Source organism: Gadus morhua, chromosome 2 (assembly GCF_902167405.1).
Source record: "Gadus morhua chromosome 2, gadMor3.0, whole genome shotgun sequence".
Taxonomy (NCBI): Eukaryota; Metazoa; Chordata; class Actinopteri; order Gadiformes; family Gadidae; genus Gadus; species Gadus morhua.
The window spans coordinates 25,276,123-25,301,275 of NC_044049.1; the positions used below are offsets into that span (position 1 = coordinate 25,276,123).

At 44.8% G+C, this 25,153-nt stretch overlaps 1 protein-coding gene across 3 annotated transcripts in view; it reads left to right on the forward strand.

Annotated features, from left to right (window-relative positions):
* nsfa (N-ethylmaleimide-sensitive factor a) overlaps window positions 1–1,678 on the forward strand; it is a 43,146-nt gene extending 41,468 nt beyond the window's left edge. For all 3 annotated transcript variants that reach the window (XM_030345390.1, XM_030345373.1, XM_030345381.1), the window contains one exon: window positions 242–1,678. Coding sequence is in view for 1 of the 3 variants with exons in the window: in XM_030345381.1 (XP_030201241.1) it covers window positions 242–263 (22 nt within the window). In the remaining 2 variants the exon portion in view is untranslated. The remainder of the gene's footprint in view (window positions 1–241) is intronic.
* Window positions 1,679–25,153: the final 23,475 nt, after the last annotated feature.

Sequence of the window (25,153 nt, forward strand, 5' to 3'; positions counted from 1 at the left end):
AACCCCATTGATCACATTTGTCCAAAGTCAATCCCTCATGATGACACTTCTGTCTTCAGACAACTATCAGAGACATCACGGTACTATTTGTTCTGCTTTGTTCAAACGTTGACGCTGTCGAGGGCGATTACAACTCAGTCTTGTCTTGTGCCACGACTCCCCTCACTCACTGGCCCACCCCGATCAGAGGCCGAGCGCCACGTGACCTGGAGCAGCTCACTAACACCTTCCTCTGCTGCAGCGGCCGGGCCTGCTACGAGTAGAGAGTAGAGGAGGAGGAGGAGGAGGAGGAGGAGGAGGAGGGCTCCGATGGGACCGACCGTCCAAGCGCGACGTGCGAGGAAGGGAAAGGAGCGACCTTTCCGCCCACCCGGCCCACCGCGGCCCAGGGATCCACGCACACGCCTCCACCCTCCACCTGTGGGCCCGCCGGGGGTCAGAGGGCGGAGAAGCAGCGGCCTGACTTCCTATTAGCATGTTATGAGCATCCAGTCCCAGCCAAGACCAACCCGCCCCGCCTCCTCGTCTCCATGCCGACAGATTGACAGCCCAAATTGACATATCACTGAAACCTGTTGAGAATTGTGCTTTTACTGTTTAAGAACATCATGTATAATATATCTATCGATATATCTATCGATATATATATATGGATAGATACATACTGATATTTGAAAAAGGATATCACAAAAAAGGTTAAATAAAGTGCTGTCTTGTGCGTTGTGCATTGAAAATAAATAGTAGCCATGTATGTTTTTAGCTTCCCGTATTTGTTGTAGCATATATCTCTTGTGCCCGCCGCGAGTTAGAGTTTGGTCAATATGTTCATGCTCTTATGCAACCTTAGCCAGGCCATAGGGTTTATACGTGGTATACTGATGACTGGAAACCTCAAACCCGCTCACATTTCCACCTCTCAACCCCGCCGGAGTCGGACGTGAAGTGTGTCGGGACAAAAATATACATAAAAACGAAATGTTGTTTTAACGTGTAAATGTAAACCCTTTAAATGTATTTAAGAAAACAATTCTTGTTTGTATATAGTATATAAATATATATATTAAAAATACAGTGTATAAAACAAAGTGATTCAAAAAATGGAAAGACAATTGAGTACCTAGGACATATTTCGGTGTGATGCTCCTACCGGTCGCTTCGAGGGACGTTGAGTCTGCTGTTCCAGAGTACCTTGTGGATTACTGAAGGTTGTCTGTGGCGTGCAGTGCAGTGCTAGGTAAAGTGAGGCATCTTCAGTGTTTAGATTCAATTAAACAACACACACCTTTCCAGCACTTATCGTGTGAAAATGTTTTTTTTTTTTTTTACACGTGATAGATATTCTTGTGCGAAATATTTATTTGAATCCATGTTTCTCGAAGTGTAAGTGTGTGTGCGTGTGTGGCTGCGTGTATGTGTGTGTGCATGCGTGTATTTTTCCCTATATGTAAGCTTCAGCATGCGACTGTGTTGAGGGGAGTGTGTGTGTGTAAGTACATTTCGGTTTTATTCAGTTCAGCGTGACTAACGTGTGTTCTTTTCCTGCCCATGTCAGTGGTCCGTGCTTATTGTCCAACCGACGCTCTTTTTTTGTGTTCCAAACCCCTAACGATTTATGTGTGTGTGGGTGTATTATCATGCAAGATGTATTATTGCAATAAAATCACAGATGCACAGGTAATGGACAACTCTAGCCCTTTCTGCTCCTCACACACACACACACACACGCACACACACACACACACACACACACACACACACACACACACACACACACACACACACACACACACACACACACACACACACACACACACACACACACACACACACACACACACACACATTTCAACTCAGTTGTGACCCACTAGGCCTATACCTTATGCCATAGTTTACTGCAGTCAGTGTCAACGTCTTTATTGTTATTCATTTCATGCTGATTCGAAATACACCTAAAATAAATTATGCAAATGAAAATCCAACACTAACATATACTCAATAAGACTAGCAGTTCTAGTTCTATTTCGTAAAGTCCACGTGTTCTTGTGATAAGGGAAAACGACCCCAGCAGAGGCGAAACATGCTTGCTATTTTATACTTTATTTTTTATACTGCTTTATTCTGTTTTTTATACTGTGGGAAATTAGAATCCAATTATTGGGAACTCTTGGACAGAGGGGGAAACTGCAGATATATATTTCCAACCTTGGTCTAAAAACACGATGCCAAAGTCAAGCATGATATACATTACTCGGAATCACTGGCAGTCTGCCAACGGAGGAAGGTCGGGGAATCGCTGATTAGCTGAAATAATAAACAGCGGATAACGCAACCGCTGCTGCAAAACAAACCCCCACCGCAGGCCGCTAGGGGGCGTCGTTGCACCGGATCACCAAACAAGCCTCCTCTGCTCTCTTGTTTCCACTCCTCCTCTTGACCCGCATTCAACCATACTGTACATGCAGGGGGGTGGAGCGAGTGGTGAGAGCTAAAGCCGTAGAGTTTCCTCGTAGCTCGTAGCCATGGACTTGGCATTCCCGAACGTAACGCGGTGCTATTATTTCAACACGTACCGAGAACGCACGGAACGACTGCACCAAGAATGGATTCATAGTGTCTGACGCTCGCGCACCTTTAGCTCGCGAGCTTTTTTCATGTATGTGGCGCGTGTTTAACCTAGCCGAATTCCTGTTTTGTCGACTTCCAGCTCGTGCCCCCCCCCCTCCTTTCCCAGTAAGGTTTAACACCCTCCTGGGTCACCTTGGCATCGGTGGTGAAATGTATCGCGACCCCCCCCGACAGTGATCCTCCTGCCGGGCGCGTGCAGCCAGCCCACTCGACCAGAGACGAGACGGTCCACGAGCGCCGGTTGCTCCCCGCGTCCCGCTGCAAGGTGAGTCCCGCCGGCTGTCCTCGCGTTAACTCTCGTGGCCCCCCCGTGTGTGTGTGAGTGTGTATGTGTGTGTGTCACGTTAGCCAGCTTCCAACAGCATCGGCCGACACACTGTACGGCGGGAAATGTTTACGACACAGTCGGTACCGGAGAATAACTCAGACCATTGGGGGTTCGAGTGCAAAAACACGCTAACCCGGGGAGGGAGCAGACTTTCCCCAGTTATGCATTTCCATGGCTGCCTCCTCACCATGACTAGCCACAGCCCGCATCATATATTGATGGCATGAGGTTACGTAAGGCAAAGTGTAGGATATATGTGGAGCAGCGCGTGGAGGCGACGTCTCGTGGCGGCTTGTTCTGATGCGGTGTGATGTGTTATTTTCTCGCGATGACCCCCGCTGCACCTCGCACGGGACGTGGAGGTATAAAGTGGGAGCAGGGTAGAAGTCGGACTACTTTTGGGGGCACAGGAATTTCCCCTCAAGTGCGCCCGTGGTTCGCGCGGTCTCTGCTGCTCTGCATTCCATTGTCATGACATGTGCATAAATGCCAAGCGTTGAACTTGTGTCCAGCAGGGTGCCTATGGACTGTACTGTTGGAGATCTTTGGAATGAGCCGTCATGAAGCTTCAACGCTGAGAGCTGGTTGGGCGCAGGCTAATTGGCACACATTGTGCATAGCTAATTAGCAGTCGTCTGTGATCATGACGCGTGAGGACTGCAACGTGAAGGCACGTGCAATGGACTTGATTGAACTATACCTAGGGCGGTGTTAGATAGAAGGCGTTTGTTTATTTGTGTAAATATATAAGATGTAAGAAAGGAAAACTCCCCCACTTGCATGAACTTCGGTTCATGCAAATCGGGGCTGGCTTTACACAGATGTTCATTGGGAGAACAAAAAGTCTGCCTGGTGGTGGTTGAGTTCACCTCAACTGTGGTTTCTGTAGCGCTTTGCAGCGAGATGGATCTGTGTCTCGTTATAACGCGCCTACAGAACAACAATGGGGACGTCTATGGCCCCGAAGTTCAGCATAGTGTGGTTCCCTCGGCAGCGAGCGAGTGGGAGCAAAACATTGCAGCTTTTGTTCGTTTCTCCGGAGTCTCCGCGCTCAGAAACACCCAAGGGAGGTATCCCATCTAAACTAAGAACAGTGGACGTAATTTGTCATCGTTTGGTAGAAATGAAACAAAAAAAATTAAATAATCGCTGATATAAGCGAAATAAAAGTTGTGTTTGAGGGGGGTTGTTATATAATACAGCTTGAGGTGCACGTCTGTTTGCGATCAAACTTGGACGTGTCTTCTATATAAGAAGCCTGTTCACTTTAAATAGTCTGACTATAAGGAAATGATAGAAGTGCTGTTTTCCCAACAGTACATTCGTGTTTTGCGTTGTTTTGTACCATCAGTTGTACCCAGCCATGTTCGACATAAAGTACACCCAGCTCGGCTTCCAACCATACGTACTTAATCCTATTTATCGTCTGCGTCGCCGCGTTGGAAAAAAAACCCAAGGAATAAACCTAAACAAGCGGAGGTCACCGCAGTCCACGCAGCCGCAGGTGCCTGGGCTTGACCTCGTTTGACGCGGCTCATGCTCTCCAGCTTCCCAGCGCCTCCGCGGCCTCAATGCCCACGCACAGGGCCTCCTGGCTGTCTATAGGGTCTGGAGAGGGGGGGGGGCATAGGCCCTGCCTCCCCGCGAGGGAGAGAGATACAGATAGACGGCTAGCTAGAAAGAGAGAGAGAGAGAGACACGTGTGGGAGGGTGGGTGTGGAGGGAGGGGATAGGGGGAGGGGGGGACTGGTTACATAACCATGGCTGCAAAGGCTTGCTGCTAATGCCTTGATCACAGTCAGCATGGCCGCCGCATGTTACGTCAGGCTCTGGTGCACACAGGGAGGAAAGGAGAGGCAGGGACAGGTCCAGGCGGGGGGAGGGGAGGGGAGGGGGCGGCCGGGCGCTAGCGGGGGCTGAGGAAGGAAGAAAGGGCTGGGCATTAGTCGCAATTAGTGGAAGGATTAAGAGGAGGCGGCGGGGCAGACGGGGAAGGGAGAGCAGGATATGATGAATGAGGTGAAGCCGCTCTGGTTAAGAGCACAGATATGGGATTATGACCGGAGCGCGCTGTTACGGAGCTAATGCACTCAATGCACAGCGCGGCGGGAGCGCTGTGGCCCCGTGTTAGGGGCATGTTTACGTGGGGCCCCTTCCCGGGGAATGTCCCCCGCTTCCGGTCGCAGCACAGCCACAGCGGGGACCTGGTAAAGGTGCTAAATCGGGGTTGAGAAAGGGGGATTGCCGGTGCGGATGACACGGAATATTGATGCCGGGTTGGATTGTGCCCGTGTTTTAAAGCGTCTACGAGTGCTACGTTTGATTTTTAAAGTTTGTGGCCGAAATGTCGAAAAGTAACGCGAGATTGACAGACAGACAGACAGACAGACAGACAGAAAAAGAGACGGATGGATGGATTAGGGACTACAGAAACACATGCAGTCTGTTGTTTGTATGTTTTGTTTGTCTTAAGTATAATGCTGCATGTGCTGTATTATCTGAACATTAGGCTAGGGCGATATTCAATCGTTTGCGATGAAATTGTTCTTAACTTGACCACAAAACCTTACCTTGTATTATTGAGAATAAGCGAAACCACATTAACATTCTTCGTTATATTCCCGCCGCGAATGCCGCGCCACAAACAACACACAATCTTTGTGATTTCTACACGTCCGAGCGTCGCACAATCCGCCTCATTCGCAGCTCAAGCTGTGTGGTGGAAGCCTTATCAGCGTTTAGATTCTCCAGTGAGTCAAAGAAGCAGGTGGTCACCCAACCCACACAGCTCATGGACTCCACCGGGCTGTGTGCCCCTCCGGATGGCCTTACGAACCCAGGCACGATGGCGTTGGGCTCTCCGACGTCTCGGACTCATCCACAACCAATACTGAGTAGCGATGGCGGTCATCGTTCAACGTTGCATTCGACCGTGGCTGGCAGAATGAAACGTTGGCGTTAACGCAAGGTAATCTCCTCGTTCCTCTCTTGAGTAGTAAACATGGTGAAATTCTCACGCTAGCGAGTGCATGTTGCAGGTTGCGCTGAATGGACTGCATTTAAACATCGCTTTTCAATCCAGCGGCCACTCGAAGCGCTTTACAATATTGCCTCGCATTCAACCGTTCTTGCACACATTCACACACCGACGGCGGAGTCAACCAGACAAGTTGACAGCCAGCTCGTCTGGAGCAGTTAGGTTGAGTTGTCTTGCTCAGGGACACCTCGACACTCAGCTAGAAGTAGCCCGGGGATCGAACTAGCAACCTTCTGGTTACCAGCCAAACCGCTTTACCTTCTGAAACACAGAAGCTACATTTTCTACATTTTCCTGAGCATTTCTGAAGGTCGAGCACAGCTGAGGTTTTCTGCTGCGTGCTGAAATTAAAGAGGGAATGATCATTAAGGGAGAATTGTCTGCTGCAGGGAAATACAGTCAGCAGAGAGCTTGAGTTAACTAGATGGAAATATGGCAGAGAGAGTGTGTCGCGCACACATACTCACACACAGACTCACACACACACACACACACACACACACACACACACACACACACACACACACACACACACACACACACACACACACCCACCTCGAAACATGATGGAAATATGGCAAAAAAGTGTCGCTCAAAGACACACACACACCCCCCCCCTGTGTTGTGTTATTATGTGGAGCAGATGTTTTTGGAGCAAAGAGCACATAGCTTATTCTGTAATAAAATGTTTAACTGAATAATATTTTGCGGGCCTATCTGTTGCCAAACAGTATTGTTCCTTGAGATAGCATTGACTTTGTCCAATCATGTGAACAAGTCAATAGATTTAAGTTTGTCTCAACATTAAAAACAAATACCTAGTAGTAAACTAGGGTTGTCATGTTGCTGTAGCTCAGCCTGCTACTTCTCTGAGTGTAGCGACGCTTATTTTAATGGGGAGCAACTGGTAGCTTGGCTCGATACACTTTCCAAGTAGCTTGCCCAACAGCGCGGTTAATGTTTTACTTTAACAGCAAAATAACTATAAGATGTCTTCACTCATGACGTCCAGTTACTTTTTTTTGTGCCCCTAACTACAAAGATAAATGTACAAGTGACACAAAGTGGCACGCACAAAAGAAGGGGAGTGACACACAGTAGTGTAGCACCTTAGGCCTTGTTTGGTTCCGGTTTCCGACCGACCCTGTCAATTTATGTGCAATCCAAATTATTTTATGAGCTTTATTAAAAAAAAAAAAAAAAAAAAATTGATGCAAACTATAATTACGTTTTGGTACAGCACCTCTTCATTCTGTACAAGGATGAGCAAATTTTCTCGTTTTTAAATGAAAACAACCTACCTATCATTCGCTGCTGGAATAAAATAAAATAAATTCCCTACCTACCCATGACCTCAACTGACAACCAACAGGAACCAAACATTTTTTTTTTTTTTAGGCCTTATCCCAGCTATCTTGGTTGTATACAGAGAATGGGTTAACCTTGCTATTGTCAGTGCTTGGCACTCACAATGACATTTTACGCTTGGATTTTACACTTGTGAAACTCCACTATATTGGAGTCCTCTGAGTAGATTTATTGAAAGGACAGAGCAAAGGCTCTTCTTCCCCGGCAGTTTAAGGAATAAGTGTTTAATCGATGCGTCTTTTTCTCCTCACAATTCTTATGGGAAAATGCTGCGCGTTCCGACGAAACTGAGCAATCGTCAGGTCAATAGGTGACGCCATTTTACAGAGATATTCTGTTTATCTTGATTTTCCTGACGTTAATCTGCGACGTGCTTGACGTAAAAGGACATTCACTAGACACAATCGACCCACAAACGTGTAAATTCCGGACCTCCGACATCATCTGTGATGAGATTGTCTGCACCACACACCAGCTTGAGGTGGAGAGTGAGGGAATGAATGAGTCAGCCAATTATCCAGGAGGATGATTAGGGGGCCAGATTGAATGAGCCTGGTTGGGCCAGGACATATCAGTTTATTTTCTTTCGGTTCACGGAACCATTTACATTTAAATTAACATTAACATTAACATCTCATTTGCATACCTGATCCAAGTGACTGTGTGTATCAGAAAACATGGGGTGGCCTTGATTATTGATTATTGATCAGCAGCAGCTGGGAATGCCTCACACCTGTGTGGACTCCTAGGCTGTCTGTGAGTGCCCAACGACAGGCCTCCTGCTGCTATCGGCCCTCTGAGCTCTGAACTGTAGCCGGCCGCTACCAAGGGCTTTGACTTCGAACTTCGTGATTCGAATATAATTCGAATATCAAAAAAAAAAATCAAAATTCGAACGAATATTAGGCAGCCCTTAATATTCGAACCTGTTATGGGCAGGCCAAGAGGGAGAGACGTCGGAGAACCCATGCAGTCTATTCATAATATTGTAATGACCACGGAAGAGGCAGTGAATGAAGTATTGATTAGACAGCGATTTATTAGAAACATAATAAACCGTTGGAACACGGAAGACCGGTAACCACAGCAACGCCTGTAAACAAACCTCGCAAAGCCCAATCCAGGGCTGAATCCGAATACTCATACTTATAGTATGCATTTTGTAGTACGACACAAATATAGCGCGTCCGAATGCTCAGTGTGCATTGTGTAGTACGGAAAACGTTTCCGAATGCGTACTACCGCCACAGTATACAACGGTAGGTCACTACGTAACGAACGAAGAAGAGATGGCTGACCCGACACTACCAACAGCGGCTTAGAAAGACGTCATAGAAAGCGGCGAAAAAATAGACATTAAAAAGAGTAAAAAAGTAAAGTAAGTGATTAAGTAAAAAGAGACATTTTTAATTTAATAGCAACGATGACAAGACGGAAAACAGGTAACTTATCAAGGTAATTTTGCCGGCATCTGAGGGGAGACACGTCATCTCCAAACATCCGGTGGAGTTACGGCGGTGTTCGGAAGAGTTCAGAGGCTTTCTACGCATAGCTGTAGACCGTTCTAGGCGTTCTACGCATAGCTGAGCATCAAGTAGTAGACACTGAACATAAATAGTATGTACTAAGTATTCGGATTCAGCCCAGGTATTACTGAAGGCATTTAATAGTCAAAATATTATTAATAGATATTCGAATATATTCGAATACTAATATTAATAAACAAACGAACTTCGAATATGATTTTTGGCCAAAAGTCAAAGCCCTACTACCAACCCACCGATCATCACATAAGACTGAACATGTATGATGATGTATGTACTTTATTCTATGAACGACATACTGTATATATTTCCTTTTCATAGACATGATCTCAGAACATGTGGTCTTCATAGCGTGTTTGGCAAGATGCCGGGCAAGGCGAGGTTCTGAATTTTTCCAGTAGATCGATTGCTGCGGTCGACGGCGTCTTGGACGGCCTAGTTTGTCGTGCGGATCCGCGCCGCTGCACGGTTCTCCGCAGAAAAGGGTCCTTCTGACTGAAAGACGATGTCTGTAACGACAGGCCATCTTGTTATTGCCTATGAGCGCGTGAACAAAGCTTTGATCACTTTGTAACCGTGTGCTTGTATCTGCTGAAGAACAGCCTGCAACCAATGTCACTCTGATTTGACCAAACCTGTTTCTTTTTACTTTGTTATGATTGAGGCCGAAATGGATGAACGGTACTTGACTTTGATATCTGTAATCTGTATTAACAGAAATGTATCTGCAGTCGCAAAAAATAAGTGAAAACCTAATTTCAGCATTATTATTTATTCCGAATATTTAATGAAGCACACAAGATAAAACCCCTCCCTACCTCCCAACCCCCATCCCTTTGACCTCCAGTAGGGATGCACGCAAATTCGGCCACCGGTTTCAGCCGAAGGAGAAAAAAAGCCCGAAAAAAAATACCGAACATTTATATTTTTGATGATGTGAGAAAAAAACAAAAAAAGGTGTGGAATGAGCCGAGTGCGCTTCATCAAAATAGAGATTAAGAAAGAGCCGCACGTCAGTTTGTAAAAAACTAAGGGACCATACACAGAGATGGAAAAAGAGCCGAGCGCAACTGTTAAAATGAATAAATGAAACTAATGAAAAACAGCAAAAGCCCCATTTGGTGTTCGTTTTCGGCTTTCGGCCAACTGCTTCAGTATATTCGGTTTCGTTTTCGTCCCAAGAATTTTCATTTCGCTGCATCCCTAACCTCCAGGCTATCCCAGTCCTTCCCCGTAGTGGGAGACCGCCGTCGTGTGTCTTGGAGAAGGCACCTGTGATTACCTTCCTAAACTCTGGTTGTCTTAGCAACGAGTGTCACCGGCAGGAGGATGTGACCCCTGGGGTGCCCACCGCCACAGCGAGCACCCCAGGGGTGATATTGGCACAGGGTGACCTGTCAATGACACCGAGAGAGTGTAAACAACTTGATTGGCAATGCTGATGACTGAGGAGAATAACAACAATAATAATGTATGCAAGGGAAATAATGGTGTGTGTGTGTGTGTGTGTGTGTGTGTGTGTGTGTGTGTGTGTGTGTGTGTGTGTGTGTGTGTGTGTGTGTGTGTGTGTGTGTGTGTGTGTGTGTGTGTGTGTGTGTGTGTGTGCGCGCGTGCGTGCGTGCGTGCGTGCGTGCGTTGCACCATACTGTAATATCTTCCAGTAAATAGTACCTAATTAACATAAATGGTTTCAATACTAAGGTGTCTGACATGCCAAAAAATGCTTGCCAACAAAGATGGTGAAAAATTCCAATTTATCCCAAAAAAACATTACTTGAAGTTGTCGAAACCTCCGTTTTGAAATCCACAGAGGGTTAACCATAAACCATAAGAACTCTCTCTCTCTCTCTCTCTCTCTCTCTCTCTCTCTCTCTCTCTCTCTCTCTCTCTCTCTCTCTCTCTCTAACGTACACTGTAGCATGCTCTCTCACCCCCCAAGCAGCGACATTTTGCCCTGATTGATTTAACTTGAATAGGTACTCGGTAGCGCTGATCTCACTCGGTCGGCGTTCTTAAAGGTACAGCGCGCCCAACCCGAGCTGCACTCGCTCCCTACACAGCAGTGGACTCTTTTACTGTCATAGGGGAAGTTTGCATTGTTAAAACCTTGATATGCTCAGTGCCCTCAAAAATATGAAGGGTTTGAATATCGCTTCGCTTGCTCTGTGAAGCTGGGGAAATCTTTGACTTGGCTTTGTTTGACATATTAAAATAGTCGCTGAATGTTTAAACACCACATTCAGAGGGCTTGCACACTGCTTAAAAAAACATTCAGATGCATGAATCCCTATACAACCCCAACATACGAAGACTGACCAGCAAGCATTTGGTGTTTAATGTTAACAAAACCTATATCAACTGATGTATCCTCTCGCCACAACAACCCAGACAGTAAAGGGAGATGGAGCGATGTATGGATGGTGTTTTGCCTGTGCTTCTTGTTCCTAATACAATCCATGATGCCACAGCTGAAACCCATGTCACCCAGTCAGCCGGCCATGTTTACCGTCCCTTCATACTGAGGTCAACACAGGAGATACTGAACAGACATGTTGCCAAGGAGAAACAAACAAAGGGAAATGCAAGGAAAGGAACCACAGAGGAATAGAAAAGAAAGTTGAAGGCGAGGTTGGCTTTCGGTGGGAACTCAACCTACAGCTTTTGGATTGAATCAATGTCTATCGCAGTAACTAAATCAGTTGAAGTTGATATCTTGAGTGTTGATACCTGCTAGAACACTAACTAGTTAGCGTGATCCAACAACAAGACGGCCATCTTGTATTCTTCTTCAAAGCTATTAATCAGAGCTTATTCTAAAGGCCAATCGCTTTTCACATAGAATATAATATGGCGCACAATTTGTTAATTATAACCAGGATGCATGTTTTCTAGGGCTGTAACGATACACAAATTCACGATTCGGTTTGTATCACGATTGTTGACCCACGGTTCGATACATCCCACGATTCTTTTAAATTTAAAAAGCATTTTATTTAAACAACACTTAAATACCAATTATCTTAATGTAACATTTAATAACAAATAATTTGGAACACCGAACAGATTTGAACCGAAAGAATCCTATTAAAGTATAGCTAAATTAATAAAGAAATAACCAAAGATTGCAGTTGGAGGATGCTTTTTGCTGGTAGGCATAATAGGGCCCCTTTAACCGTTTGGTTGGTTTATTCAAATATCCTTATTAGCGCTTCTTATTAGGCTATGTAGCTTAAATAATGACATAATCAGGCCGTATAGAATGCAACATGTTTAATAGCCTAACTTTCAATAGATGAGGAAAAACATGAACGTCGCAATAACGAGGCATAGTGTTACGAGTAGCATATGTGTGTGCGCGAGAATGGCAGTGTGCGTATGCGTGTGTGAGTGACGTCAGCGAGTGAGTGGACGAGCGAGGAGAGCGAGCGGTAGCGCGTGTGTCTAGTGAAGAAGCGAACGAGTCCGGTAGAATAAAGTACCCATCTTGTCAATAATCGGTGGCCGCTTCATTCCGACCTATAAGCAGACAAACTGCCAGTCAAATCACACAAAACAATAGAGACAGGATCACACAGGCAATTTTTTTCGCGCTTGGCCCACTCTGGATAAATGTCGTTCATATCGCATATGAGGACTTCGACGGCTGTGGAGAAATGCAATCCTCCGTAGCCACGGAGAGCTGTGATCACAGAGAGGGCATCTCGTCACATATTTACGGCATCGATAGGAGGGGGCGCTGTCAGCAGACTATTATTTAGACAAATTATTAGCAAATGTCAATCGGACAATTTGACCGAAGAGTTAGAAAGGGCATATCGCGCTTCTGCCTTCTCACACCGCGAGACAGGTTCGTGGCTTTGAGTATCGCGATTTTCGGTTTGATACGCGTATCGTTACAGCCCTAATGTTTTCGTCTTAAAAGTGAATAAATTACTTAATCGTTATGGTTCATTCTAATAAGGTTATTATTAAAGAGCCATTTAGATCCAGCTCCAATAATGAGGGGCTTCCTTTTATATTTACAGATGGCTCACTTGGTATTCATTTTAATTGGAATGTATGAAAGGCTTTGAGCTGGAATAGATAACCTTGTATTTATATTCCGAGGTTCATGGCAGACTTCCATACATCTCAGATTTATTTCTATGTCAGTGCGATGAGCAGTTGCAGAAAAAATAGCAGTCCTGGGTTACCATTTCATTGCGTTCATGCTTTCTAGATAGTTCCAAAACCTAAGTGTGCTATGATTGGGCTCAGTATGAGCCTCCCAATTTATCACTGAGATGTATTTCAGCATGGACTGCAAATTGGTTTGCGGTAGTTGATTTAATGGGAGGACAAAAATAAAATTGCCTCTGCTTCTGTACCATTTATGGAGCCACACGGATTACCACAATATTTCCTGCTCTTTCAAGGTTTCAAGGTTTGTGTTAATATATGATATTGTGACAGGCTACGGCGTTCGTTTATGCACAGCCACGAGAACCTGCTAAACATAGCGCTGAACAGTTTGCCTTTCATTTGCAAGGTACTAAGTGTGAGAATTTATTTTTTTGCAAACACTACTTTTTGTGGCAAAGATAAGATGAGGAAAATATTATGTGAATATTGAATATGAATATTGACTCTGACAAAGTTTGAGTCTGTTTTTTGTACATTCTTCAATTCTTTAGGCAAGGATTAGTGTCTTGGCTAGCCAAGTGTCTTCCACTACCATTCATGTGGAAAAGTGTGAAAAGTCTCCAAGGGCCATTCTCTTGTAGTTGTGTAATTAATGTTTTTTAGCAAACTTTTATGGAATGTTTACTTTTTGTTTTGTAGAGATGGACAACTGATGTCTGGCAGTTTCCACGTCTCTGAGAAAGTGTTCTTGCATCTTTTAACATGAATTGAAAAGAGTCACAATTGATGACGTGATGACAGCTGGCTGCCTCTAACAACCAAGCCATCTGCAAGCCATAGACATAACTGGAATACAGAGTGAATCCCCAGAGAGACCTATTGCTCATAATGTTTTTATATTGGCAAATGAGTCCGTCTGCTGTTTCCGTTTCATGTTCCTCCTTTCCCTCTTCATTTCTAATATTTGATCCTCCCTATTTAAATTTGTACATTTCCCACTGGCAATATCTGCCGTTGCATTTAAGAAATGTGGTCTCTGCCCCGTCTACTTAATTAGACCCCCCCCCCCCCCCCCCGCCCCCTTGTGTGTGTGTGTGTGTGTGTGTGTGTGTGTGTGTGTGTGTGTGTGTGTGTGTGTGTGTGTGTGTGTGTGTGTGTGTGTGTGTGTGTGTGTGTGTGTGTGTGAAGAAAGGAGTTTAAAAGCTGCCTCTAAGTCATCCAATATGACGACTTTACAGCAAGCTCTCGGAGTGTGCTTCCACACGCGCACACACGCACACACACACAGACTACACACACGGGGCAGCCAATGTCACACATAGATGCGTGTCAGCTCCCACGCGCTCCAACATACTATCACACTCAGGCGATTGTAAAAGCTCAAAATCACACGTGTTTAGGCTTACGGGACGCACACAACATGCCCATAGCCGCACAGTTACAACATCTGGACCTGAACAAGGCATATTATCTGCGTATTATCTAAACATGCTAACTTCGTGCACGTCCTCTGTAAGGTGTTAGCATGATGGTTACATGCTAAGACACCACAAGGCTAACGTAGAAAATAATAGAGTGAATGTGATGGGAAAGTGTGAACTTGTGCGGGGTTGACCTGCTATAAGATCCTCTCTCGCTGCTGCCAGTCGGCCTAATGCCGCCAGCGTTTAAGTTGCTTTCGGTTTGAGCCTGTTTGCTACTTTTCGCATGCTGCTAAGTGGTGCTGGGGCAAAGTGCTGGCGAGGGTCAGGTACTGATACGAACGGCCTCACGAACGCACAAAGGATAGAGACTGAAGGTCTGCTCATGAGGGCTTTCATCAGTGCATTGAGGGAATCTAAGCTTAATGGGGATGGCCTCGCTAGGTATAATACCAATCTCCCTTTGAGACTTATGTTATGTTTCCTCTCCACAAGCGGCCATAATATTGGTCCGCTGATGACTAATGTCTGATTGTTTAGCTTCAACTTCAGAGACCGGTTAAGGGCAGCCAGTTAATCTGATTATTTGTGTAGCCTTTTGTTCACTTTTCACCAGCCGTGTCTGTGGTTATAGGAGTGCCTCTAGGTGTTGTTAGTCATATTAATTCTTCAGGTCTGTTAACGTACAACCCAGGCTGGCCAGGACGCGTGCCAAAGAAAATGGATTGCACTTGAGGAATCAATTGAAATAACATCAGGCGTGCCAAAAACCGCAGGCCAATGACTGCAAATGTCCAAAACAAGCCAGAGTCGATTTGAAACTGAGGGCACAGCTCTGGATCACAGCATTCGACTATGCAACAACAACAGCCATACGGGTGCAGATAATCACCAGGTGAATATTGTATGACTCAAGACATGTAGCACCTAAGGGAGTAGAAAGGCGCCTACAAATCAATGAACTAAAGTTTTTATTTATTTAGCAACAGCCCAAGACATTTTTATGATTATTTTGTTTATTTGGAATTTTATTTGATGAATTTACCGTTAAATCAAAACCCCTGCTGTTTTCGCCATACCATAATGTATGCACTTTTTTCGAATTGCAATGTAAGAAGGAATCAAATTAAATACACTTGTTTTTTTTTATTCCACTTCCCATTAGATCTGTTATTTTCTTTCACAACAGGGCTCCACGATTACCTTTAGTAACTCACACAAGATACATCGGTATTATCCGATCCAGAATGTAGGAGATTGCGCCATCCTTCTTTTACGATGTCCTGATAAGATGTTCTGTTCCAGCCCCAGGTGCTTGGCTATCGTTAGGCCTGTTGAGTAAGAACCTTCACTTTGTGTTGGACTCGTGGAGGCCTTCATGGCTTCGGCCCAGTTATTTAAGGTTAAAGCCTTTGTGAATCTTATCTCGGTGAGCCACAGCGATCCTCCTATTGTTGAGGCCGACCCTGAGATTGCGGCGCCGATCCCTTCGTAGCGAGACTGAAGTTAATTGGACTTGTGCTTTTGCTTCTGCCGTTTATTAACGATTGTGATTATTTTCTCCCTGAGAGATTTATATAATAAGCGAGAACAACTACAGTCATCAAACATGTTTCACGCTCCTAAAGGCAGCAGGGCCTCTCAAGATGAACGCCGTTGTTTGCTCGCATTGTTACACGCTCGTCTTTCTCCTACACTATGTTTGCAAACCGTCCTTTAGAGACATTTGCCTGTAGCGATCCAGATACTTTCTCTCTGCATTCCAGGAAGTATCTAGAGCAAATGTAAGGAGGTATCTGGAGAGCATTCCAGGCTCTCACTCCTCCCCCTGGCTCCATTGTTCCACAGGGGAGGAGAGCAGTCGCTAGGAAGTCCTGTCTGAGCAACTTGTGGGCAGTGACTAATCAATATGTTGACATGTTCATCAAAATCCGGTGAGGCGGAGTAATCAGTTCATTATCCGTTTGTGGGATCAACATCGTCATTAATGCGTTTACATGGCCACTGAGGAAGCCATTGCAGGGGTGCTAAATCCAACATTGGCGATAGAACAACGCGCGACAAATCAACAGCTCTTGACTTGCAGTAGTTTGTTGATTTACAGCCGTCTAATTGCGACATAGAAGATCCTGATGGGGGTACATGAAACCACACACTGAGAGAGAGCGGTATGTTAACACGCACAGCTCATTGTAAGACTTTTGCACACCGGCCAACCAAGTTTTTTTGTTACATGTTTGGAGCTCTGATTCCAGAAGAAAGCAGCTGGGCAGAGACACGCCGTGTGAGGTTCTCTGGCCTTGCTCAGGGATTAGAATTTGCAACCTTCGGGTCACACGCGCTGTCTCCACATAGTGTGAGCACCCAGCTATGCTCAGGATGACTCGTGGTGTTGGGGATGTGTTTGAAATGGGTTTAATTGTACTTTTTAACGTTTTGTTGAAGGATCTGAAAATTTGTCTTTCTTCTTTCTATTTCTGAATGAAATGGAAGAAACACTCAAATACATAATCAAATAAACAATGATTTGGCATGTGCCCGATCAATCTAAGCACATGAATATACAGGAAAAGGAAGTATTTAATGAATATGACTAAATAATATAGCTACTGGGACATCATATTTACAATGTGCTCACCTACTCTGTGCTTCACATTTTAAAAGATATATGCTTTTGGATACCAACTTTTGGTGCTCATGGTTGCTAAGTCTCAATGCTTATTGAGCATTCTTCCTTATTTTATCTTCACACATTTATTAAACTATTCTATTGTTTTATGGGGGAGAATAAGATCCTAAAATGCAATTTGCATTTCCGAATCTTCAATCAAGGATAAGTAAACTGCTCCCATCTATTCTGGCGTTTCATTAAGAACTTCTTCGGAGCAGCAAGTTAAAACAAAGCAATTAAAAAGCTATCCATTGTAAGCTCATCCAATGGTTCTCATCAGGGAACCATGGGATGTGCTTTATAGTTTAATTAGATTGAATGAAGAAGATTAATACTTGTGTTTACTTTTTAAAAGTACAGATGCTTCTGGGGTAGTGAATGGATTTAGATTTATTATGGAGTTTTTGCTTTGGCTTGTCTTCCCTGTATAGTGTAGTACTGGCGCTAGCATTTTCTGTATTGGAATGATTCATATTTGTATCAATCAGTACAATATCGCTCAACAACAAATCACTTATTAGTATATAATGCAGGGCAATATTGCTCAACAACAAATCACTAATCAGTATATAAAAACCGGACCGTATTGCTCAACAGGCAAACATGTGTATCAAGAAATTTACCCATGTTTCAAAGCGCCTAAGTTTGTAGTAAAAACGTAACCTAGTCATCAGTAACCCCCTAGTTAGCGTGAACTAACCCTCCTTTGCAGGGCTTCCTGGTACATACAGCAGCAGTAACGAGAACAGTGTTCTTCTGGGATCCACAACATCCTCCCCTAATGCTCTGATAATGGAGACACTTCCTTCAAAGGGCCAGGCAGCAGATGATTGGTTTTGTCTTGCCTGGAAGCGCACGTTACTTTTTAAACGGTTCAATATACAGGAGGCATCGTATGACATGATGGCGTCCTCTGCGTTGGTCTTAATGTAGTCATGCCGTGCCTGTATCCAGATTCCAGCAGAACAAGCTGTGCGTTTCCTGTTGGGAAGCGGTCTGTCTGTCGTCTGATGGGTGGAAGGCTCTGGTTAATGGGGTGGGAGGGCCCAGACGTCGACCCCCCCGCCCCCCCCCCCCCCCCCCCCCCCCCCCAACCCCTGGAGTGACTGCATTTTAGGCTATTACCCACCGCTACGCGACAAGCCCCCCTGATAATGAGTCTGCCACTCTGTCGGAGGGAGGGGGGGCACTAAGAGGCAATCAGGGCTGAGCCCAGATCTGAATGTCGTGTTGCGTGTCTGTAAAGGAGACGCAAGATTATGCACACTTTTTTGAAGCGTTTTTTGGTAAACTCAAGCCCAACTCGTGTAGTGTGGAGGGGGGGGGGTGAGAGTGTAATCGACGATTAGGGTTGCTACAGCCGATCGGAAGAAACAAACGGTCCGTTCCTTCATTGTGCGGGATGACTCGGACTCAAATTATGAAAATCAGACGTAAACGTCATGATTTCCTTCCTCGTCATTTTAGATGCCCTAAACGGCTGCTTGACTTTCTACCGGAGTAACACGTCTTCGAGGCCTAACCTGCAATAACGTAGGCAGGAGTTGCCGGAGAAAGAACAGCGCCGCTCGTTCAAGAAGTGACGGTTAATCCGTGTTCTCTCCAGATTTGTCAAGTTGTCAGAGAAGGGGAGAATAATCGGACAGGAGAGCCTTCAAGTGTGGACCCCGAGTCCTCTGGTGTGGACCACCGACCCGACGTCAAGGCCAGAGTGATCATCGAGACCCGTTCTGTATTTAGTACACTACATGCCCGAGTACTTATAAAGTGCTCAGACATTAAAAGTGGCCTTTAGGAGACCCAGTGGGTAGGGTGGACTGGGGAGTGATATACTGTACTGTTTGGCAGAGGGCTGGTGTCGATGGTCTGTGTGTACGGAAGCACTCCACGGGATGGCGGATGGAAAGGCTTTCGGATACGTTTTATGCCTGCATACTTACTGTTCATTTAATGATATGGCTCCCCTGCCAAATAGGGCAGCCTTCTAGTCACAGGAGAAGGTTTGGTAGAATAAAAGAGTCATACAAAACAAGGAAGATATCTGTAAAGGAGGGATAAACATTGAGATATATATATATATAATACATTTTTCTCTGTTTGAGTTTTAAGAAATTCCTGTAGACACAGGAATCTGGCGTATATTCTTTAGTTTAACGAAAAAGTATTCTTTTGCACATTTCACCAAGCAAAAGTCTCTGAATTGATTACAACTCCAACATCACGTGCATGATGTCTGGAGGAAGTCGGCGGCTTTCCGATCGAATCTCGATCTGAGTACGACTCTGTTACGGCAGAGCTTCAACGTTAAAGTGCAGCGCATCACCAAACATAGTAGAACGGACACATCCCGTCGGGAGATTAAGTTTGAGGTCTTGTTCTGTTCTAATGTAATGAGTTGGTAATGGATGGCGCTGCGATGCGAGCCAAGGGTTTGAGAAAGGCTGGAAGCTATAGCAGGGCAGTATGGTGGCGCCGGTGTGAGCATGCTAAGGGAACACGAGCCACTCAGGTTCCAGTGAAGGCACACTGCTTGGACTTCATAAAACTAAAAAGGGAGTTTGGCCATTGTGCGAAGTTTCAATGAAATTGCAGCGCGGCACTTAATATTCAAGTGCATGGGAATGCATGTTTGTAGAGGACTGAATGAAATTATCGTGATTGGAGTATATAACACGATAAGCCTGTTATTATTAGTTGGCAGAGCTTTCTTCCTTTTCTTCTTTTTTTTCTTTCTTCGTGGTTGGTAAGGAAAGAGATGTTGATATATATAAATAAACACCCCCTATGCAATGATTGAAGCGATTTTAAGTGAGTGAATCGGTTCTAATGAATGAACACAGATGGATGGTACGTGACAAAGGACATGCCACTGCTGCGACAAAGCAGCTAATAAAGGGGTGCGACCCAATTTGTTAGGCTGCCACCGAATGGAAAGGTCACTGACCCCAGTTCCAGCAGTAGAAGGTGTTAGTCTTGAGCGGCGTTTCCCGACACAGGAGGATGAGATTGGGAGGAATTGGTGCATGCTTACATTATATTATTACGTTATTTTTGTTTGACTAGATATTGACTTATCATGACTCCCAGTATAAAGTGTAAGTGAATCACGATGGTCACTTGAATTCAAACATATTGTCATTATTTCCCCTTGATTTGTTTTCATTTGTCGACTTTTATCTGCGTGGCTCTGTGTCCCATTGACTAGGAGGGTCTAGCTTTGGCCCCCTCTTCGCGTTACAGGATGTGGGTGGGATGTAGAGAAAGACAGTGATCCAGGAGAGATCTGGGGGTGATTTCCTAACGTACGGGACACATCAAGCTGGGTTCGAAACGGTTTTGACTCAGAAATTAAAAACACAATATTAATAAAAAACCGTGAACCCTGTTTAACTTTTCACAGAAGATCTTCAAAGGCCACTGAGCTCTTTGTAGAGCCTTTTTTCTGCCAGTCAGGCAAAACATCACGCAGCGCTCAAGACTGCCACCATTTATTATGTGGTTAACGCGGTGCCCGTCAAAGAATTTATACTGTATATGTATATATATCAGGGTTTTCCCCAAGCAGAACCTGCCGCCATGCTCCCTTCCAGTGCCAGCATGTAACTCTTCCAAACAGGGCTGACAGGACGGCGACATTAGCTGACTTTTCCCCCCTGTTTCAATTCAGAAACGGTCTAATTGTTCAGAACACATGAACACAGAACACACGCTGTGCTGGACTAACGCTCCAAAAGGAAAAAACTACAATATCACGAGTTCACGACTGAGTGCTGCGGGCCGGAAGTCTGCCTCCATTGGGTTTGAGGTCTGGGTCTGTGTTTAATATGACGAGTGGTGACGAAGGTCTGGAGCCGTGCCGGACGCTGTAGAGCAGCTGTATGTGGCGCGAGAGTGCTCTCCTTTAGAAACATGACCCACTTAGGTCCCAGTGGAGACACGCAGAGCTAAAGAGGCGGGTAGTACTACAGTGGGCAGAGTACATCTTGTACAAGTTGCAATGAAAACTGCAGCGCAGCACTCATTAAAGGGACACTGTGTAACATTTTAAGTCATTTATTACCTCAAATCAATGTATTCATTCATAAATAAGTCCTCATTGGTGTAAAATTATCTCTGCCAAAAATCGCACTTATCCTCCTGAGCGAAGAATAATTAATATGTAGTTACATAGGACGGGTAAGCTTCATGGAGGCTTCCATGTTCTTCCGGTCTATGAACTGCCGAGAGGGACAAAGAGCACTACGTGGTACAGGAAATGCAAACGCGTTTTCACTCTGAGCCAGCGTGAATGATGACTGAAATAATTCACTATCTTGCTCGAGGAGTAATTACTCATGCATCATTAGCTTGCACTAATGATTCACTGCAGTTTGAAATTTGTTTGAAATAACGAACCTCATCATCACTCGAATGACTCGATGAGGTAGTATTGGATGTCATGACACAGCTTCTTGGCACATACTGCCCAGTGCCCACTGTAGTTTTTGAACAAGCGAGCACTATTAGTTTGAATGCAATATACAATTGTACCACTAGTTGGGGGTCATTTTTACACAGTGTCCCTTTAAGATAAGAGCATGCAAACAAAGCACACACGTGCACCGTTCCGGATGACGGATCACCAGGAAGGAAAAATGAAATCGTACTTGGAGTTTATTCCCTAATTACCAGCCTGTTGGTGGTACGAGACAAAGGACTCCCAAGTACTGCGGTGAAAAAAAGGGGGGGTCGAATTAGTTTGCTAACAAATTAAACAGTTTGCCGCACCAGTAGAAAATGCTACGTATGTAGCCCTGTCACAACAAGCTGGGAAACATTCTGACATGCTAAGGGCTGCGAGGCTGTCGCATGGCGCCCCTGATGTAAACGTCTACCTGTCTGTCAGCCTGGCACTGAACGCGAGATACTTGGAAACGGTCATCCAGAAATGCTTATTGGGATTTCCAATAGCTCTGAGCTTTAGAGTAACATTGGGGACATCTTTTTGCGTCTATTTCTCCAGAGGAACTAGGCGATAATAAGTCAACCTATGACAGATTATGATGAGTTGTTTGTCAGTGTAAAGATTCTCTGCGTTCTCTGTATGCCCTGTGTAAAAGACGCATCTACAACTTACATGAAAGCCTATCACACATATTAAAGGTATTATCTAAAACATTTCCATAACAACTAGACCTAAAAACAACTAGACCATTGTTTTATATCTGGTTGAGTTGTGTAATCGCATTCTCAATATTGTTCCACGCAATGTTCAAACCCAGAGAAATATGTAGTTTAATTCACGGTAACAGTTACGCTCTGATGCATTTGATCAAATGTCACATGGCGTCGTCATAAGCCCTTTACCCCCATGACTTACAGCGAGGCATTTATCCAGTAGAGCCCTGATTTATGGATATGATATCTCAGTATCGATTTAGCTAAGATGGGCTACTCTGTGGCACATCTTAGCATCTTAGCACATCTCTATGTTCCCCACACAGCCTTTACCTCATAAAGGTCATTTCTAAGTAGTTTTGTTTTTATCCGTCCGAGAGAGCGAAGCCATCTGCGATCAAGAGGGTTTCCCATACATTGGCTATGGCTTTAAATTGGTGGAACACCCCAGACAACAGATCGGTCTATGAATAGCCTCTCCTCTCCGCACACACTGAAATCAAACAAGACCGTGCGCTGGATGAAGGATTGTATTTGGCATTTTCGCCGCAGACAGAAGAAGACAGATGGCCGAATTCATTATTCTAATCAATCTTCAGTTGAGGAATCATTATGGGGGGATGCCAGAAATACCAAAAGACTCCATTGACCAATCGATGGCTCTGTGGAGGAGCAGAGCTGTCTGACCATCTCACAGGACGTATACCAGAGATCAGCCCCCCCGTCACATCCCTGTAGTTCAGTGGTAGGCTGGGTAGCCCCGCCCATTCTGCCGGCGATTTGAGTTCGCTCTGCTGGAGGGTCTGGAGAAGATCAATACATTTCTTTCTGCTTCCGATACGTTTTTGCGGGAGCCAAGCTGGCTTTTCCCCCAGGCACAATAGCCAGTGGGTGACTGGATAGCTGCTGAATATACAATATCTTTTCAAACTAAACACTTTTGTGGGACATTATGTGGGAAACATTCAACATGCTCATACATTTATTTAGATGGTTTTTATGATTGTTTTGACCCCGGGCTTGTCCTCATAACATTTGCAAGAGCTGATTGGGTAGACGAATCATCTAATAGTAAGTTAAAAAGATTGAACTTTTGACTATTTCATTAGAACAGGTGTTAAAAGTGAACTCGTCCTTGAACAGAAGTTCTGCCTGATTCACGTCTGACGGATCGTTGGTGAGCATAACAGCGATCCCTGCTCCACAATGCCATCCAACTGCGTCTTTTGTTGTTGTTTTGATTGAAAGTGGGGGCAGAAACAACCTATTATACCTCTAATTCCGGCTCACAAAGCAAAAGCGTTGATGAAATCGTTTTCATCACCGCTCAGTTTACCACCGTCTTACTCGTACATTAACATGATGCTATCTCATCAGCAATTACGTGACTGGGGCCCTGGATCGTGTTAATCTCCGGTCTCCGCCCGCCGCTGCCGTGAATTAAAAGCACCCTCTCTTCATCTAGGGGCCCCACCCTGAGGGCCCAATGAGTGGTGGCCCTGCGCCTTTGTCATGGTTGAACCAGCAACAGCTGCAAAGCCCCCATGACGGGGCTGTACATCTGGATTTTGTAGGAGTGATTTACAGTGACCAGAGACTGTGGGAACTGAGGGATAATGCTTTTAAACTCGGTGGGATTTATCAGAAGCCCCGGCGATTCTGCTGAAAGCAAGCCCCGTTTCAATTTGTCATTTTGGATTTGAACACGTTTCCATAGATTCCTAGCACTGCCAAAGTGACACCGAAGAGAATATATATTTGAATTGAATCCCTTTGTTGTTTTTAAGTATATTTTTTGCTCAATATTCCAAATCTCCAGTTTCTCTGCTGCCCTGTTAAGTCCTGTGTTTCGTACTGTGATTAAATGGATAATATCATCCCAGGACGTTTCATCTCGGGAGCTTACAGAAGCCTTAACAAATCCTTAAAGAAATGTGTTCATGTTGCTCACGCAGGAAACTTGGAAACTTTGGAGAATACTTTGGCTCCAAGTGTATGATTGAAATAGTGTGTACGAGGCCCGATGAAAACACGAGCAAGGAACACGTGACTACGACTGCTCAAAAACGTATTACAGCAGGCCGTTGCTGACACCGTGGGACACATTGCTTCCATGTCAGAGCCCCTTGTTTCTGTTCCTCTTGTGGCCGCCCAGAGTTACTTAAGCCTCTTAGCTGGGTGATGGTTGATCATGCACACAGACTTCATGGACAGAACCATCACAGGCCCCTTCTATATACAGGCATATACATAAACCTCAATCTCTTGATCTGAGGTGGACCTTCTTAAGGCTTAAGTGGACCTTCATAGCACTTAAGTGGACCTTCATCAGACGTAAGTGGACCATCATGGTCCATAGTTGAGTATCAACTTTTTGTATAGTTGGAGCAATGCATCGATGCATCTGCAAGTTTGCAAACACATATTTTCTTGACACAGACATCGTGTACAAGCCCATAACTTTTAGGATTGATAAGTATTTGATGGGGAGAAAACATTGTTTTAACGCGAGTGAGTGTTAAAAAGAATGAATGAATGCGGGTGCGTGGGTGTGTGTGTGTAAAATAATTTATGAATGCGGTCGCGCTGGTGCGCATCCATCTGTTTAAACACACCCAAACTAAACACGTAACGCATAATACAGTCCATGGCAATGTATATTAATGGGGACGCATGCATATTAGGAACACAAGTCGATAACGATAATGCATACAATACTGGTGGTAAGAAACAATGTTTTTTAATGTATTGTGTATGTCATTAAAGTTAAAGGGGACATATCATACCACCAGGTGTGAGTGTGATTAGCCGTTACAAGCTGTTTTGAAAATCTGCGTCTTCTGACATCACAGGTTGGCGTGTCCACCTAGATGTGTGACG